This window comes from Cystoisospora suis, assembly GCF_002600585.1.
Source record: "Cystoisospora suis strain Wien I chromosome Unknown contig_2267, whole genome shotgun sequence".
Lineage (NCBI taxonomy): Eukaryota > Apicomplexa > Conoidasida > Eucoccidiorida > Sarcocystidae > Cystoisospora > Cystoisospora suis.
Genome location: NW_027155066.1, coordinates 1 through 14,865, shown reverse-complemented (window position 1 = coordinate 14,865; position 14,865 = coordinate 1). Strand labels below are relative to the sequence as shown.

Genomic DNA, 14,865 nt, shown 5'->3' with positions numbered 1-14,865 from the left:
ACCATCTTTCCGTATGGAGAGAAGAATAGATAGATGGATCTTCTATGTATACCAGCGAGGGAGGACTTTGAGTAGTAGATATTCAGACTTTCTTTCTGCAGTCTTTGTTTCACCGACTGGACACTTTTCTGTCGATAAGAAAGAAGTGAGAGATAAGAGATGGAAAATGAAGAAATGAGAGATAGGAGATACAAATCAAAGAGAAGGAAACAATGCTAATGCGTACTCCCAGTGTCGTCTCTCTTTTCTTCTTATCCTGTCACACCCCGAGGAAATTCGCCAGGTGTACATACAGCGCAATAGCTCTCTCTTCTTTGTTACGTCGGTTTGTTGCTCTTTCATCTAGATCAGCCCACATCCTTCCATAGGGAGCAAGCAATCATCACCGCTAGTCACCTCTCCGTTTCAGAAGAAGGGACAGAAAGAAAGAAAGAAGAAAGGAGACAAGAGCAGAAAGAGACTTCGAGAAATATCGTCCGTCTGGCTTGAATAGAGAATCATCTGTCATAACCTCTATTGCAATTGGGAAGAGAAAAAGAAAGGAAGAATATGGAAAGAAGCAGTATTGGTCTTGCTTGACGAGGTCTCACGGCCGGATGATAGATTCTTCTCTTACTTCTTCGTAAAGAGAGAGAAACAGACAGACAGAAGAAAGAGAAGAAGTTTATCTAATCTTTAAGTATCAATGATAGAGAATGAGTAGTGATGCATATCCATCCTCTTCAGTCTACGGATACACACACATATCGCCTGTACATCTATCTCTCTTGCAGTGTATGTGCAGTATCGAATGAGGTGTATGTACACTCGAAGGAGGAGGAGCTGTGTACTACTACAGGTCCTACCCATAGTGATCGGCGTCAAATGAAATTTCCGCTCTTCTAAAAGATCGACCACGCACAGATAGATCCAGAAGCAATCTTCTCCATACAAGTAACAGAGAACTCGAGGGAGAGAAGAATAGAAGAAGAATCGAGCAGAAAGAAAGAGAGAAAGAGAGAGAGGCGCCTCGTTCACTCATTCATTCAGCATCGACTTCGTCACACTCCTAGCTCGAAAGAAAAATCGACTTCATCCCTTCCATTTCTCTTCGTCTTGTTGTTCTATTCTTTCCTCTTTCACTTTTTCTCTCTCCTTCTTTGTAGTCTTTCTTCCTTGTCTTCGATTTCTCAAGGGAAAGCCTCTTTCTCTCTTCTTTCTCTGAGCTGATGTGTCACACGTCTATGTCAAAACACTTCCCTCTTATACATCTAACTAATAACCTATCTGTCTATCTCAGAACTCTTTCTCTGTTTCTTTCTTCGTCGGAATTCCCTTCTTCCTTTCTCTCTCTCGATGCTCTCTCTCTTTTTCTCTCTTCTTTCTTTGATCTGACGAAGGAAAAGAAGAAGAGGCAGATATGAGGAGAGAGAGAAGAACGACAGTATCAAGTCGATTCTTCCTCGTTGTGTTTCTTTCTTCTCTCTTTCTTCTTCTTTTTCTTCTTCTTCCTTATCTGTCCTCTTATCCTCTTCTTCTTCTCCTTTATTTTCCCTTCCCTCTTCTTTCGCCTTCTCTCTCCTAGTTTATCTCTAACACATCGAAAACGATCTTTCTCTCCATCTTTCCTTTTCTTTCCTTCTCATCATTCCCATACCAAAAGGAAAACTTTTCTTTTCTTCTCTTCTCCTCTCTTCTTTTCTTTTAAAGGGACTCCCTCGCACCAGTGAAGAGATAGAGTTTCAAGAGATGAGAGAGAGAGAGAGGGAGAGATATGTGTGGCTGTATGCCTCTCTCCCTCCTCTTTCTTGTCTCTTTCAACTCACCTTTCCGTTCTTCTTCAAGTTTTCTCTCTTCTTCCTTTTCTTTTCTTCACTCATTCTGCTATCGATTTACATCCTTGTCATGCAGTGGGAGAGGAAAGAAGACGAGGTGTCATTCTTCTCTTCATCCTTCTCTTCTCTTTCATTCTTCTCGTCAAAACTCTTTACAAACTGTCATCACAATGAGAACCCGTCGATTCTTCTTCTTCTTCTCTTCTTCTTCTTCTTCTCTCTCGCCCTCATCGCCTTCTTCCTGTTTCCATTTGAAAGACTTAGATCTTTCTTCTTCTTCTCGGGAGTCTCTTTCGTCAGCTTCTCCATCTTCTTCATACACATCCTGTTGCTCTTTATTCTTCCCTTCTAAAATTCCTCTTTCCCCCCCTATCCCTCATTGTCATTCGAGAACTTCCTCTTCATCTCTCTTTCCTCTTCTTCTTCACGCTTCTTCTCCTCCTCTTCCTTCTCCTCTTTCTTCTTCTTCTTGTCTCTCTTGTCCCTTCTTCTCCTCTCTCCATAGCCTTCCTTCTCTTCGGCGTGCTCCTCTCTCTCTCATCTCTCCCGCCTGTCTCTCTCCAACATGCTTCTCTTTCTCGTCATCTTCTCCTCCAGACAGAAAGAAGAATAGAGAGTCTTCCTCTTCTTTCTCTTCTTCCTCTTCTTCTTCATCTCCTACGCCCTCTCTTGCCTCTCCTTCTCTATCTATTTTAACGCACGAAGAGCATCTCTCTTTAGATGCAATTTTGAATCTAGTAAACTCTCTCCTAAAAGATAAGCACTTCGTCTCTTTTGCGCATGTACATACACCTCAACATCCCGCTTCTTCAGCTGGCCTTACACCTGGCGAATTCATTGTCTGTCTCCACCGGATAGCCGAAGCTTATAAGCGGACAAATGACAAGGATCTTCTTCTCTCTTCTGCTTCTTCTTTTGAAAAGACAGAAGATGAAGAAGATTCTGCAGAGAGGAAAAGAAAAAGGACACTCTCGAGAGATTTCCGTTTTAGACTTCTCTTAAGAAAAGTTCAGAACAGACTTCTCTCTTTCACAGCTGTGGAGCTCTATCGACTCCTTGTCGCCTTAAGTCGCCTTGGAGTAAGAAGACCATAAAAGAAAGAAAGAAAGAAGGAAAGGGAAGAAAGAAAGAAGAAGGAAAGGGAAGAAAGGAAGAAAGGATGTGACTGAGATTTTCTTCTCTTAAGTTCATTGGTATAGATTTGTGTACGTTTCTAGAAAGATACAGTTGACGTCTGTTTAGATCGAAAGAGAGGTCGGAGATCTCATCTTTAATCTTTAGAATTCGTCTTCTTCTCTCTCCTTCAGTTTCTTTGCTTTTCTTCTTCTCTTTCTTCTGCTACCTGCTGTACATACACCCCAATGACGAAACAAAGAACTGTCGCCTGACGTGTCTTTTCTCTCCTTTCATTCTCTCGTGTTTTCTCACCTCGGGCCTTTCTTGGCGTGTATCTAAATTTCTATTCAAGTTCATCTATTTCTCTATACACATAGACAGATATTCTAGGTAGATAGATAGAAGCACATAGAGACAGAGAGATAGATACACAGACAGATAGATAGACGCATAGAGGAAAGATAGATAGATAGATATGTGAGTATTGTGCATAGTATATCTATCTTTATACAGGTATATATATATATATACGTATGTATATATATATGGTGCTAAGGCGCTTCGACTGTATAGAGTATATACGCATTCATTCTGGGGATGTAGAGAAGAATCTGACAGTTTTCTTTTCTTTTTCTTTCTCTTCAGTCTTTTCTTGTTTCTCTGGTCTCAAATTTGCTTTTTCTCTTCGTAGGAAAGGGTCTGTTTTGCTAGAAGATGTCTCCTCTCTGTAGCAGGTGGCTAGTATGCCTGTCATTCAGGTGTATGTACAGCTTGCGGTGGAGGGGGAAAGGGGCAGGCAGATTCGCTCTCTTATCATTCCTTTCTTCTTCGTAAAGAAAGAATTCCTACAGCAAATAACTCTCTGCCTTCACACGTTGTATGTATGCATGTATCTCTCTGTATATGTAGATCTATATTGTAGATATGTTTCATGTTTCTCTTCTTTCCAGTTCATCTCTTCTCCGCTCATTGCTTGCCTATCTAGATCATCATTAAGAAGCTTATCAGAATATCCCCATTCTTTACATTCTACTTTCTTTCTCTAGGAAACTTCCTTCCCTCGTTGTCTCTCCCTTCGGTCCTTTCTCGTCTATCATCTACCTCCTTCTCATCTTTCCTTCTCTCTTTTCTCTCTGCCTGTCTTTTCTTTCTTCCTTTCTTTCTTTCTTTCTTTCCTTCATTCCTTCTTTCTTTCTTCTGTCTCCCTCTGTCTTCTTCTTTCTTTCTCTCCTTGTTTCTTTCTTTTTGTGTTGATCTTCAGTATTGCCCGAGAGAGCTATTGTCTTCTATCCTTCGTCTGTTGGCTCCGGAGCCCCCCTTACCATCTTCTCTTCAAGCGTCTTCTCTCTCTTCTTCGTCGAATATCTCCTTTTCTTCTCCTCCTCCAGAGAGTTTAAGAAATCTTTCTTCTCTTCAGCTATCTCATCTTCCTATCCTTCTTTCATCTCTTGTCTCTCGAGCTAATTCCGAAGAGAATGAGAATCTGCGCACCTTTCTTATCGCTTATACTAGCTATGTGTCTTCTACTCTTCTCTCTCAAGTATCTCCTTCTTCTCCTTCTTCCTCCTTGAGCCAAGAAGAAAGAAAAGAAGAAGAAGAAGAACAAAATGTCGATATAGAAGAAGGTCAGCAACAAGAAAAAGAAGAAAGGAGATCTTCTTCTTCTTCTTTGCGAGACCCTTCTTCTACTTCTTCTCTACATCTCTCCCAGAAAGATCAGAGAGAAACTCCCTCTTCTTCTTCTTGCTCTCCTCTCCATCCGCATCACTTTTCTTCTGCTTCTTCTCCCTCTCTTGAATCGCCGCCTAAGTCTTTTTCTTTGAATGACTTGAGCTTTATAGCTATAGGCATGTCGACTCTAGGTTATCGCGATCTCTCATTTCTTTCTCTCCTCGCTGAAGCAGTTACCTGTGAACTTGAGAAGAGACAAGAGAGAGAAGGAGAAGAAGAAAGCTTAGAGTCTAGAGGGAAGAACCTTGCAGGAGGAGATAGGAGGAGAAGAGCAGGAGAAAGAGGACAAGAGGGAGAAGAAGAAGAAGATTTCTTATTAATTCGCAAATCACGAGAATGTTTGCCTCTTGTCAATTGCCTCTTCAGCTTTGCAACTCTAGGAATTCTTCATCCGCGACTCTATCATTGTCTCTTTTCTTCTCTTCGGCGTAAGCCCATTTTTCTCCATCCATCTTCAATCTATCTTTAATCTAGCTTTCTATCTATCTATCTATCTCTAATCTATCTATCTGTGTTTCTCTCTCTAGGTTCTCTCTTTCCGCTTTCTTCTGCCGAGAAAGAAAGATGAGAGAAAAGAAGGAAGAGGGGGAGGAGAAAAGGAGGAGAAGACAAGTCTCTAGAAGAAAAGAAGAATCTCGAGATTTCTTTCTCCGTTCATTCATTCTGACTTGTGTCAACTATCTCTATCTCTCCTTTTCAGGCGATAGTTGGACTACACGAAGAAACGATTCGCCTTATATTCGGAAAGAAGTTTTTTGCACTCACAGTCTCTCGCCTTCGATCTTCTCAAGAGGCATTAGGCACAAGTGTTTGAGTATCTATGTTTCTTTCCTTCTTCTTTCGTTGTGGCTTTCCGTCAATTGGAGAATCGGTCCTCTGCTTTCTCTTTTCTCTCTTTTTCTTTCTCTTCTTCGTTTTCTCAGTCTTCTTAGTGAAGCCGAGAAGAAGAAGATCGTCTCATCTTTCTTTTCTTCTTTCATTCTGTCCGTGTTTCTTTCCTTTTCTTCTCAGAGAATCTGAAGTTTCTAACGTCTTCTCAGCTAGCTAACACAACTCTCGCCGTAGCATCTCTAACGGCGTTAGGAGAAGCTTCATCTTTCTTTCCTTTCGCTTTCTTATCTGTACGTACACTCGATCTTCTAAGCCTTCTCTGTCTTCTCAGCTATCTCCCTCGTCTTCTCTTACAACACTCTCTCGACAAATTTCTTTCTCTCCCTCTTCATATATGTTTCTTCTTCACGACAGGAATATAGACAGAGCGACACACATCTATTTCCCTCTCTCTGTGTATCTATGCATGTATATACATGTATCTCCGTCTCGATGTGGCATAGATACAGACATGTCAGAGAAGCTGAGAGAAGAGACAGATTCATCTACATACATAACATATCTATCTATCTATATATGTATTCATATATGGATACACGTGTATATGTATGTGTATGTGTAGGTGTTGTGTATGTCGACTTGTGTGTCTCTTGATGAGACTCTACGTGATAGGGAGCATTTCCTATGTCTCATGTCGGCGTAGAGTTGATCCCTCACATATTCAGGAAAGAGAGAGAGGAGTGTGCTTTGGTTCTTTGTATGGATGATAGAAGTTTAGCTTGTTTCTCCTCTCTTTTTTGAGAATCCGAGTGTATGTACACAGCGCTGAGAAATACGCGGCTGTTCATCGTGTGTATGTGCCTACAAAGGTTTCGTAGTCATTAAAATCTTCTCTTCTTCTCTTCTTTCTTTTCACTCCCATCTACGGAATTACCATCTGCACACCCACTCTCACACACATATAGAAGGTTAGATTAGATTCGATAGATTCTTTTCTTAGGTTGACTTAAAGAGCTTTTCTTGCCTTTTCTCTCTCATCCTCAAATCTCTCTCTTATTCCTTTCATCTTTGCTTTTCTTCTTTCTCTCTTTCCTTCCTTTATTTCTCTTTTTGCTATGACGTTTCTTTAGAGTTTGGAGACAGCTTTAGAAGAGAGATGCAGTGCAGGAGGAAGGAAGAGAGAGGGTGAAAGAAAAGGGAGAAGTTCCTCTCTGTCTCTCTTTTATTTGGAGAGGGAGGAGGCTGCGACCTTAGCTTGGGCCTTGTGTTCCTTAAGACTTTATGAAGGCAATCCAGGCCTCTTTACTAAACTTCTCTTTCATGCATCTCCGTACATTCCCAATGCCGCCGCCTTCACACCTGCTGCAGCAATAGACAGGTAAGTTAGATCTTAGAGAGATGGATTAGAAGACATAGACAGAGACATTGAAGATAGAGAGATCAAAGATAGATGCATAGATAGATAGACGGAAGAAAGATAGAAGGATAGATAGATTAAAGATAGACTAAAGATGGATGGGGAGGTAGAGAAGAGACGAACTGAATGAATGAACGAATGAATGGATGAGAGAAAAGAAAGAAAGAAGGAAAGAAAGAAGAGTTGTCCTCTAGTGTTTCTTTAACACTTCTTCTTTTTCTTTCTGCTTTGTTTCTCCCCTTGCTCGACATTTAAGCTTTCCTTAAGAGCAGCGTGTTATTTCTCTTTTTCTCTATGGATTTCTTCTATTGTGATCGGATCTTCGCTAGCGTCAGAAGCTAGATACACATACACCGGGAGAAGTTCCTAAGTGCATGAAAGATACGAAGAAAGAAGGAAAGAGAGTTTAAGGATAAGGGGGAAAGAAAAGTAGTTCTTTTCTCTCTTCTTCATATGACTAGCTTTTCTCCCTTACATGAAGACACACAAATGTCTGTTTGTCTTCTCCAACCTTTCTTCGTTTTCCTCCCTGTCTTTCTTCTTTTTTCTCCTCTCTCTTCTCTTTTTCTTCTCATCGTCTTGTTCCTTTTCTTCTTTTCTGTAGTTCGCTTCTCTTTCATCTTCTTCTCTACGCGGTGTGTGTCTTTCTACTCTTCGTGGAAAGAAAGTGTTTCTTCATGATAGATCCCCTCTCCTTCGCTCTTTCTTTCCTTCTCTCGCTAGGTGTACATACACCTCGAAGACAAAAAACAAGAAAGACATGCATGCTTGCAACTTCCACAGAGGTCCACCTTCTCTCTTCTCTCATTCATTCATTCATTCATCCATCCTGTCATTCTCTCTTGATCTCTGTCTATAAGTTTCTATCATCTTCTTTCTTGACATAAACCTTCATGGTATCTGTCTCTTCTTTTTCCTCGCGTGCGTGAATAGAGGGCTAGGGAGATAGACAGACAGAGAAATCTTCTTCTCTCATGGTGGCATATCGAACAGATAGAATCTTTTCTGTTTCTTCCATAGGCGGGAAGATGAGAGATCTCTTGTAGATGAAGAAGAAGAAGAAGAAGTACAGAAAGAAGACCAGGAGGAAGAAGAAGAAGAGATAATACAGCATCTTCAGCAGATACGTATTGATCTTCGGTTGTCTTCTTCTCCGTCGATTAAGCGATTCTATCAAGTGCGTGTTTCCGCTTTTCATTCATCTTCTTTCTTTCTTCTCCTTTGAAGAGTCTCCTGATAAGCCCAGAAGATACAAGGGGGAAGATCCAGTCTAGTTCTTTCTCTCTCTGTCTCTTCTTCTTTTCCTAGCATATAGATGGATGTCTTTCTGTAGCAAAGAAGTTCAAAGAAAGAGAAAGCACTTTCTTTGTGTCTTTCTGTCTCGTCTTTCTTTCCTCTCTTGTTTCTTCTATCATCAGCTCGCCACTCCGTCTCTTCTTCAAGTTTCTCTTCCTCTCTTTCTTTTTTGTCTCCCTAGTCCCCCTCTTCGCCTCTTCTGTCTTCCTTGTGTCTCTTCTATTTGAAGCCCTTCGATCTATTTCTTTTTCACCTATCTATCTATATCTGTCTGACTTTTCTATCTACGTGCCTTGCAATCTGTCTATGTTTTACTTCATCTGTCTTATGTGTATCTGTCTCTCTTTCCTTTAGCTATCTATACGCCTTCAACCTCTCCATTTTTCTTTGAACTACTATCTGTCTCTCTAGCTATTGGTGTGTCTCTCTTCAATCCTTCTCTCTTCTTCTCCTCCTTGCTTCACATGCGTCTGCTTCGTGGGCAACTCCAATTGTAGAGATCAAAAACGTGCATGTTCTCAGGCATATATATCTATATCTATATATATATACATATATACATATATATATATATAGATCTACATCTGTCTGTCTTTAATCTATCTATCTGTATACATGTCGATGTATTGGTGTAGGTACGCAGTGGTATATGTAGTATATGTATACATATTGATATGTGTATGTATATATATATATATAAGTATGTACTTGAAGGCTGAGTAGAGAGGGAGGAAGAGAGGTCGTTTCTCTTTCGTGTCTTTTGTCTTTTCAGGATGATCGACGAACTCCCGAAGAGAAGAGACTGTGGAATTGGCTAGTTGGTACTGATGCTAATGTCGATGCTGTTGATGTCGATGCTTGTGGTGATGCGAGGAGTAGCTTAGAAACAGAAGAAAGAAAAAGACGAAGTATCGACGATGCTGACAAGCATGATAATGACCACGATGAGGATGAACAGAAGGAGGAGGAGGAGAAGAAGAAGAATAGAAGAAGAATAGAAGGAAGAAGAGAGAGAGAAGATTCTTCTCAGATCCCATCCGATGTCTTACAGGCTGAAGCACAGGTTAGATACACAAATAGATCTATCTATTTGTTTCTACTTTGATGTAGGGAGATAGAGATAAAAGATCGATAGAATGTGAATACAGTGAAGATGTCTCGATACTCTTTCTTCTATTACCTCCTACCTTCCAAAGAAGACAGATGAATGACACGAGATGTTCTGTCTCTCATATGATCTTCTCTTCCTTCTTTGGTGTCTTTTCATTCACCTCGTCTCCTCATCCTATCGCTCGGAAATCACTTAAGCCCATATCCATATATATATATATATATCTATATATATACATGTATATGTGAGTGTGTATATGTATTCATCTCTCTATATGTGTATAGATGTCTATAGGATGAGAGTCACCTATTCGATTGGTTGCTTATAGAAGCTTTAACGACATACATGGAATGACAGAGGCAAGAAAGATGGAGGCGAAGAAGAAAGGCAGGCCGTCATGTTCTCTCTTCATTTGATCTATGTCTGTGCATGTAATGGGACGCCAGTATTGATACATACATGTTAATCTACGGTGCTTAACATAAGTTACTTTTTTATATCGGACTGTCTTTTCCTTCAGATCTACGATCTGCTTGAAAACGATCAAAATCTTCTTCTTCGGCTCCTGCACCAATCTTCTGAAGAAAAGACAGCGAAAGACACTAAATGCATATTCATGACTGCTGTCTCTAGTGAGCTGAGCTCTCATTCTATCTCTCCTTCTTCTTTTACTCTCTCTCCTGATGCTTCTTCTTCTTCCTCCTCTGTTTCCTCTTCTCCACACTTGGCTGACGATCAGGAAGATCTCGGCTTATATTCGAGTCACGATCGTGATAGGAGTGGTACACTTGTTGACAGGAGTCGACTGTGCCTTGAGAAAGGGGGGATTGCATGCGGATTCTATCGATGCTCTCTGATAGCTCACTATAAGAATGAGCCTAGAATTGAGAAAGAAGCGGAGATAAGAAGCTTCGAGAAAGAGAAGGGACCTGAAAGAGACATTGAAGAAAGAGACGCTTCTTGCATAAGAAAACTCGCAGTCATTGTCGACTTCACTACGTTCGCAGATCTCTCAGGACCGACGGATATCTTTCTCGCTATGAAGTATAGACATATCCTTCTCTCTAACTACTCCTTGGTAAGTGTATTCTAAGAGAAAAAGAAGAGAGAAAGAGAGAATATGTTCATGTTTTCTTTTACCTTTCTTTCTTTTCTCTCATGAAATCCTAGGAAGATCCTATATATTCTCTTCCCTCTCTTCGGTACTCTAGCCGCTATCATTCATGTAGATCCATCGGGTGTACATACACCTCATCCTTTAGATCATTTGGGGGGTGTACGTACACCACGGGACTATACCACTTCATAGAAATCCTCGATTTCCTGCTACTATGATCATCGTTATTATATGAAATATGAACTGCTGTCATATCTCCAGTGGTCGAGGTTATGTTCGTCTCCCGAAGGATAGATAGAGAGAGTATCCAAGATGAAGTCACGAGAAGAAAAGCTTCCTTTCTTTCTTCTTCTTATGGAAATCTCTTATTCCTCGTCATACACCTCCTAGCACGTCTTGCGAGTGCGCCTTTTCTTTCTCTCTCTCTCGGACCGCCGCAGTCACGGCTACCCACCGTAGGGTTCTCTTCATCTTTCTTTCTTTGCACGTGTCTTTTCTCTTTGTCAGATCATCGTGAGATTCGCGGAGTGGAAAGAGCTAAGCTCTGACGAAGAAAGAAAAGCTTACTTATTCGCAAATGTCGTGAACCAGAGAAGAGATTCTTGACAGAGAAAGGAAAGGAGTTTTCGCTTTAGGCTAAGCCCTAGACTCTTTCCTGGTCTTTCTCTCTTCACTACCGCTGAAAAGACCTTCTATCTCCGACTGCCGGATGATCAGAGGAGTTGTAGATGGGTGCATCATTCTTTCGCAAGTCACACACATGTCGAAAAAGAAAAAGAGAAGTCTTCTGTAATTCTCCTATCCATTCAAGAAGAAAAGACAGATCGATTGCTTTGGGTCTATAATCTTCCTTCATCGCCGCGATACTTTGCGGGGAGGAACGGAGACGAAAAGTAGACAGCTGAGTTATATTCTCAAGTAACTTTTCATTCAATCATTCTCTCTTTTTCTATCCTTTTCTCTCAACTTTTCTTTTCTCTCTTTTTCGTCTCTAAAGATTTCTTCTCTCATTAGTTTGCAAAACACACGCTAAGCGAAATTTCAAACGAACCAAAGAGAGCACGGGATGAGGTATGATCGTCAAGTCTCCACTCAGTTGGATGTATCATGCGGCTCTTCGGGTGTACATACACCACAAAAAAAGAAGCAGGAAAATACCGCCAGCCTTACTCCTGGCACTAGTACTCCTCAGTCGACAACTTCTCCTGGTCATCATACACTCAACGGTCACGTATAAAGCTATTCATCTCTCTCAAGACAGGCAGATCGATCGATAGATAGTTAAAAGATAGATAAAGATAGATAGATAGATTTTCTTGTCAGAAATCGCCTAAGATCGTCTTCATCTGGAGTATCACATCTCTTCCGTCTTCTCTCTATTTCTTTCGTCTTTTTCAAAAAGATCAACTTCCTCCTAGTTACACTCGCTACGGCTGCCTTCTGGCTACCCCTAGGGGGCTCGTTTCTTCTTCATCTTCGTATTCTCTTTCTTCATCTCCTACGTGCATCATACTACTGATGCGTGACAAGAAGAAAACCTTCTTGAGCAAGAAGTGGTAGATTAGCTGACCTTATTCTCACTCTGACCCGGCACGGATTTCCTTCCTTTCATTTGTCTCAGTGACGTACCTGCTTTTGTGTATGTATGCCTCACTCAGACGAAGGAGGTGTCTCTATTGTCGTAGACGCATCATACCTATATATATGTGCCTATACTTACTCCATGGAGAACAAGGTCTTCACTTCCGGAGACCGTAGCGATATGCACACGGATAGGTATGCTGCATGCCTAAGAGAACTTCGTCACCAAAAGCTCTCTCTATTACTTATCGTCTTCATCATTATCTAGCTCGCTGTAGCTATACATATATATAGTGAAGTAGATATATAGATATATATACATATATATGTATATAAAGTGGCTATATATGCGTAGTAAAGCAGATACATACATAGATAGTAAAGTAGACAGATATACATATCTCTATATATACCAAAGTATATACAAAAGCTGTATGTGCATACAGCGATCTCATATGTGTGGAAGTCTAGTGGCTATGATACACCTTAAAAAGATCCTTCAGTCAGTCTGTCTGTCTGTCCTCTCTCCGTTGCTATTCTTCTTCTTCTCCTCCCCTCTGTCTCTTCCCCCCCCCTCTTCTTCCTTGGAGCGGAGCTTTTTACTCTTTCTTTCTTTCCTTTGGCCTGAGTTACGTTCTTGCCTTGTATGTGTATAATAGAACTTCCTTTCGGTTTTGTTTCAAGGAGGGTTGTTCTTCTTCTTCTTCTCGAGTGTAGTCTTAGTCAGTTTGAATGATCGTGTATCAATCTCTCTCCATTCACTTTCTTTTCTCGATGAAAAAGGCGCCGCAAACCCACACATATATATGGCTTCAAAAGAAGAAAATGAAAAAGAAGACCAAGAATGAACAGACGAAATAAAGAAAGACGGATGGATGGATGGATTTATTCTCCATAGAATACATGAACTCCTGCTAGGAGAGACCAGGGCATTTTCATCATCCTCACCTTCCGTCACTCAACGAAATGTATGCAGAAACCGTATCTCTCTCTCCATATATATATATATATAGAGAGAGAGAGAGATATAGATATATAGGAAGCACAAATCTGGCCAAGAGGATAGACACATAGATCGATAGTAGACATACATGACTAGCCATAGGAATACTTCTGCTATGGCGATGGATGGCACACACATAGACATACCCCCTCGGCCTCTCCCTTCAAGTCTTCCAGACGACAGACCAACATGTCTGGATCGCTACTCTACCCACCTCACACATCTTCATCGTGATTCATCCTCCTTCTTCTTCTTTGCATATACCTATCTACCGAAGCACTATGTCTCTTACTTCTCTATTCATACATATATATATATATATATATATATGTATATAGCAATATCTATCGTTATATATATACATATACATCTGCACTTTATAGGAGCTTCTTATGTGTATATCCCGACTGATATCTCTTTTTGTCTAGAACGTATGGAGAATGAGGCATCTATGCTGTTAATCGCTACAAGCTGATCTACAGAGATGAAAGATGAAGAAGATTGGGCTGTGACGCCATCCATAAGGTGTCGTCTGTCTGTTTCTCTTGAACTCCTCCAGGAAAAGCGAACTGGAGACCATGGATTTCTTCGTAAGCATCCAGAAGAACGAAGAAGAGAACCGACACCTGATCAATCAGTCTTGCTCTCCTTATCCGACTATAAGGCGAGCATTTTGGGTCTTTCAGGTGGCTGTCCGCTGGCTTGTCGAGCTGCACTTTGACTCGCAGCTGTGGAGGCTTCAGAAGGCTTCATTCCTGGGAACCTATGACATCAAAAAGACACGTCAGAGAGGAAGAATTCAAATAGGAAGAATACGAAAAAGAGTGAGAAAGAAAGAAAGAAAGAGTGAGAAAGAAAGAGAAAGAAAGAATAAAACACAGCAACCAAAAGCCTCGGTTTTCTCTATATGCATATACGAGGTAACGCGCATGCATCCATAGCTGTTTCGATAGATAGATTGAAGATAGATAGATTAAAGATAGATAGATAGATAGATAGATAGATAGATAGATAAAGATAGATAGATTGAAGATAGATAGATTAAAGATAGATAGATTGAAGATAGATAGATTGAAGATAGATAGATTGAAGATAGATAGATTAAAGATAGATAGATAGATTAAAGATAGATAGATAGATAGATCAAATACAGACGATAGATAGATCAAGGATAGATAGATTAGAATGAATAGATAGATAGATGGATAGATCAAAGATAGATAGATGAGAATGAATAGATAGATAGATGGATAGATAGATAGATGGATAGATAGGTTAGAATGGATAGAGTGTCCAAGAGAGATGAATCGAATACAATGAGGGGTCCGGGGATAATTGAAGCTTCTCCAGTCGTCCTAGAATAGAAGAAGAAAGCAGGGAAATCGATCGATGTCACTCTCTTCCTCTCTCTCTCTCTCTATAGCGTCGAAACTGAGGAGACTTCTATCTTTCTTTCTTTCCTTCTTTCTTTTTTCCTGTGTATTTGACGATTTCGAACTTCCTTCTTTTTCTAAGCAGAGAAAGAGAGACAGATAAATCGATCCATCAACTGCAAGGACAACAGGAAGTGTGCTTGAAGATTCTAGAAGGAAATGTCCCTACTTACTTGGCAATACCAATTGCCTCATTCAAAAGAGAGACTTGGCCTGCATATGCATCCAAATCCACGTCGACAGTATCTCCAGCGTTCCTTCTCCTCTCTAGATCATGGAGACTCTGCTGTAGTCGCTTTTCTCTGTCGAGTAAAGCTTCTCGAAGTCCCGCCAGTGCCGGAGTCTTCGCCATACTCACGCTGGAAAAGCAAAGAAAAGATACACAAAATGACACTCCCTACAGTATAGATAGATA

General features: G+C 40.7%; 3 protein-coding genes across 3 annotated transcripts; 1 reads left to right on the top strand and 2 right to left on the bottom strand.

Moving 5' to 3' along the window:
• The first annotated feature begins 883 nt into the window (after positions 1-883).
• Positions 884-11,242, top strand: CSUI_004770 (rap domain protein). The gene is made up of 8 exons (XM_068064954.1): positions 884-2,893; positions 4,192-5,089; positions 5,673-5,782; positions 6,623-6,870; positions 7,930-8,086; positions 8,978-9,268; positions 9,837-10,394; positions 10,941-11,242. The coding sequence occupies exons 1-8, from the start codon at positions 1,754-1,756 to the stop codon at positions 11,037-11,039; spliced, it is 3,501 nt and encodes a 1,166-aa protein (XP_067923070.1). The 5' UTR covers positions 884-1,753; the 3' UTR covers positions 11,040-11,242.
• Positions 8,995-9,893, bottom strand: CSUI_004771 (uncharacterized protein; the record flags this gene model as incomplete). Its single annotated transcript, XM_068064955.1, has 2 exons — positions 8,995-9,084; positions 9,807-9,893. Coding segments are annotated over 2 exons (177 nt in total), but the record flags the coding sequence as incomplete, so codon positions are not given.
• A 1,469-nt stretch (positions 11,243-12,711) lies between the features above and the next one.
• CSUI_004769 (hsp70-binding protein 1) lies at positions 12,712-14,809 on the bottom strand. The gene is made up of 2 exons (XM_068064953.1): positions 14,624-14,809; positions 12,712-13,780 (listed from the first exon to the last, which is right to left on the bottom strand). Exons 1-2 carry the CDS (start codon positions 14,800-14,802, stop codon positions 13,675-13,677), a joined length of 285 nt encoding a protein of 94 aa, XP_067923069.1. The 5' UTR covers positions 14,803-14,809; the 3' UTR covers positions 12,712-13,674.
• Between the last annotated feature and the right edge of the window lie 56 nt (positions 14,810-14,865).

Excerpts from the sequence above, each read along its gene's own strand:
- CSUI_004769 (XM_068064953.1), bottom strand. The coding sequence starts at position 14,802 with ATGGCGAAGACTCCGGCACTGGCGGGACTTCGAGAAGCTTTACTCGAC. Across the intron at positions 13,781-14,623 it reads GAGGCAATTGGTATTGCCAA|GTTCCCAGGAATGAAGCCTT; the intron begins GTAAGTAGGGAC and ends TTGATGTCATAG.
- CSUI_004770 (XM_068064954.1), top strand. The coding sequence starts at position 1,754 with ATGTGTGGCTGTATGCCTCTCTCCCTCCTCTTTCTTGTCTCTTTCAAC. Across the intron at positions 5,783-6,622 it reads TTCCTTTCGCTTTCTTATCT|AGTTTGGAGACAGCTTTAGA; the intron begins GTACGTACACTC and ends ACGTTTCTTTAG. Across the intron at positions 9,269-9,836 it reads TCTTACAGGCTGAAGCACAG|ATCTACGATCTGCTTGAAAA; the intron begins GTTAGATACACA and ends CTTTTCCTTCAG.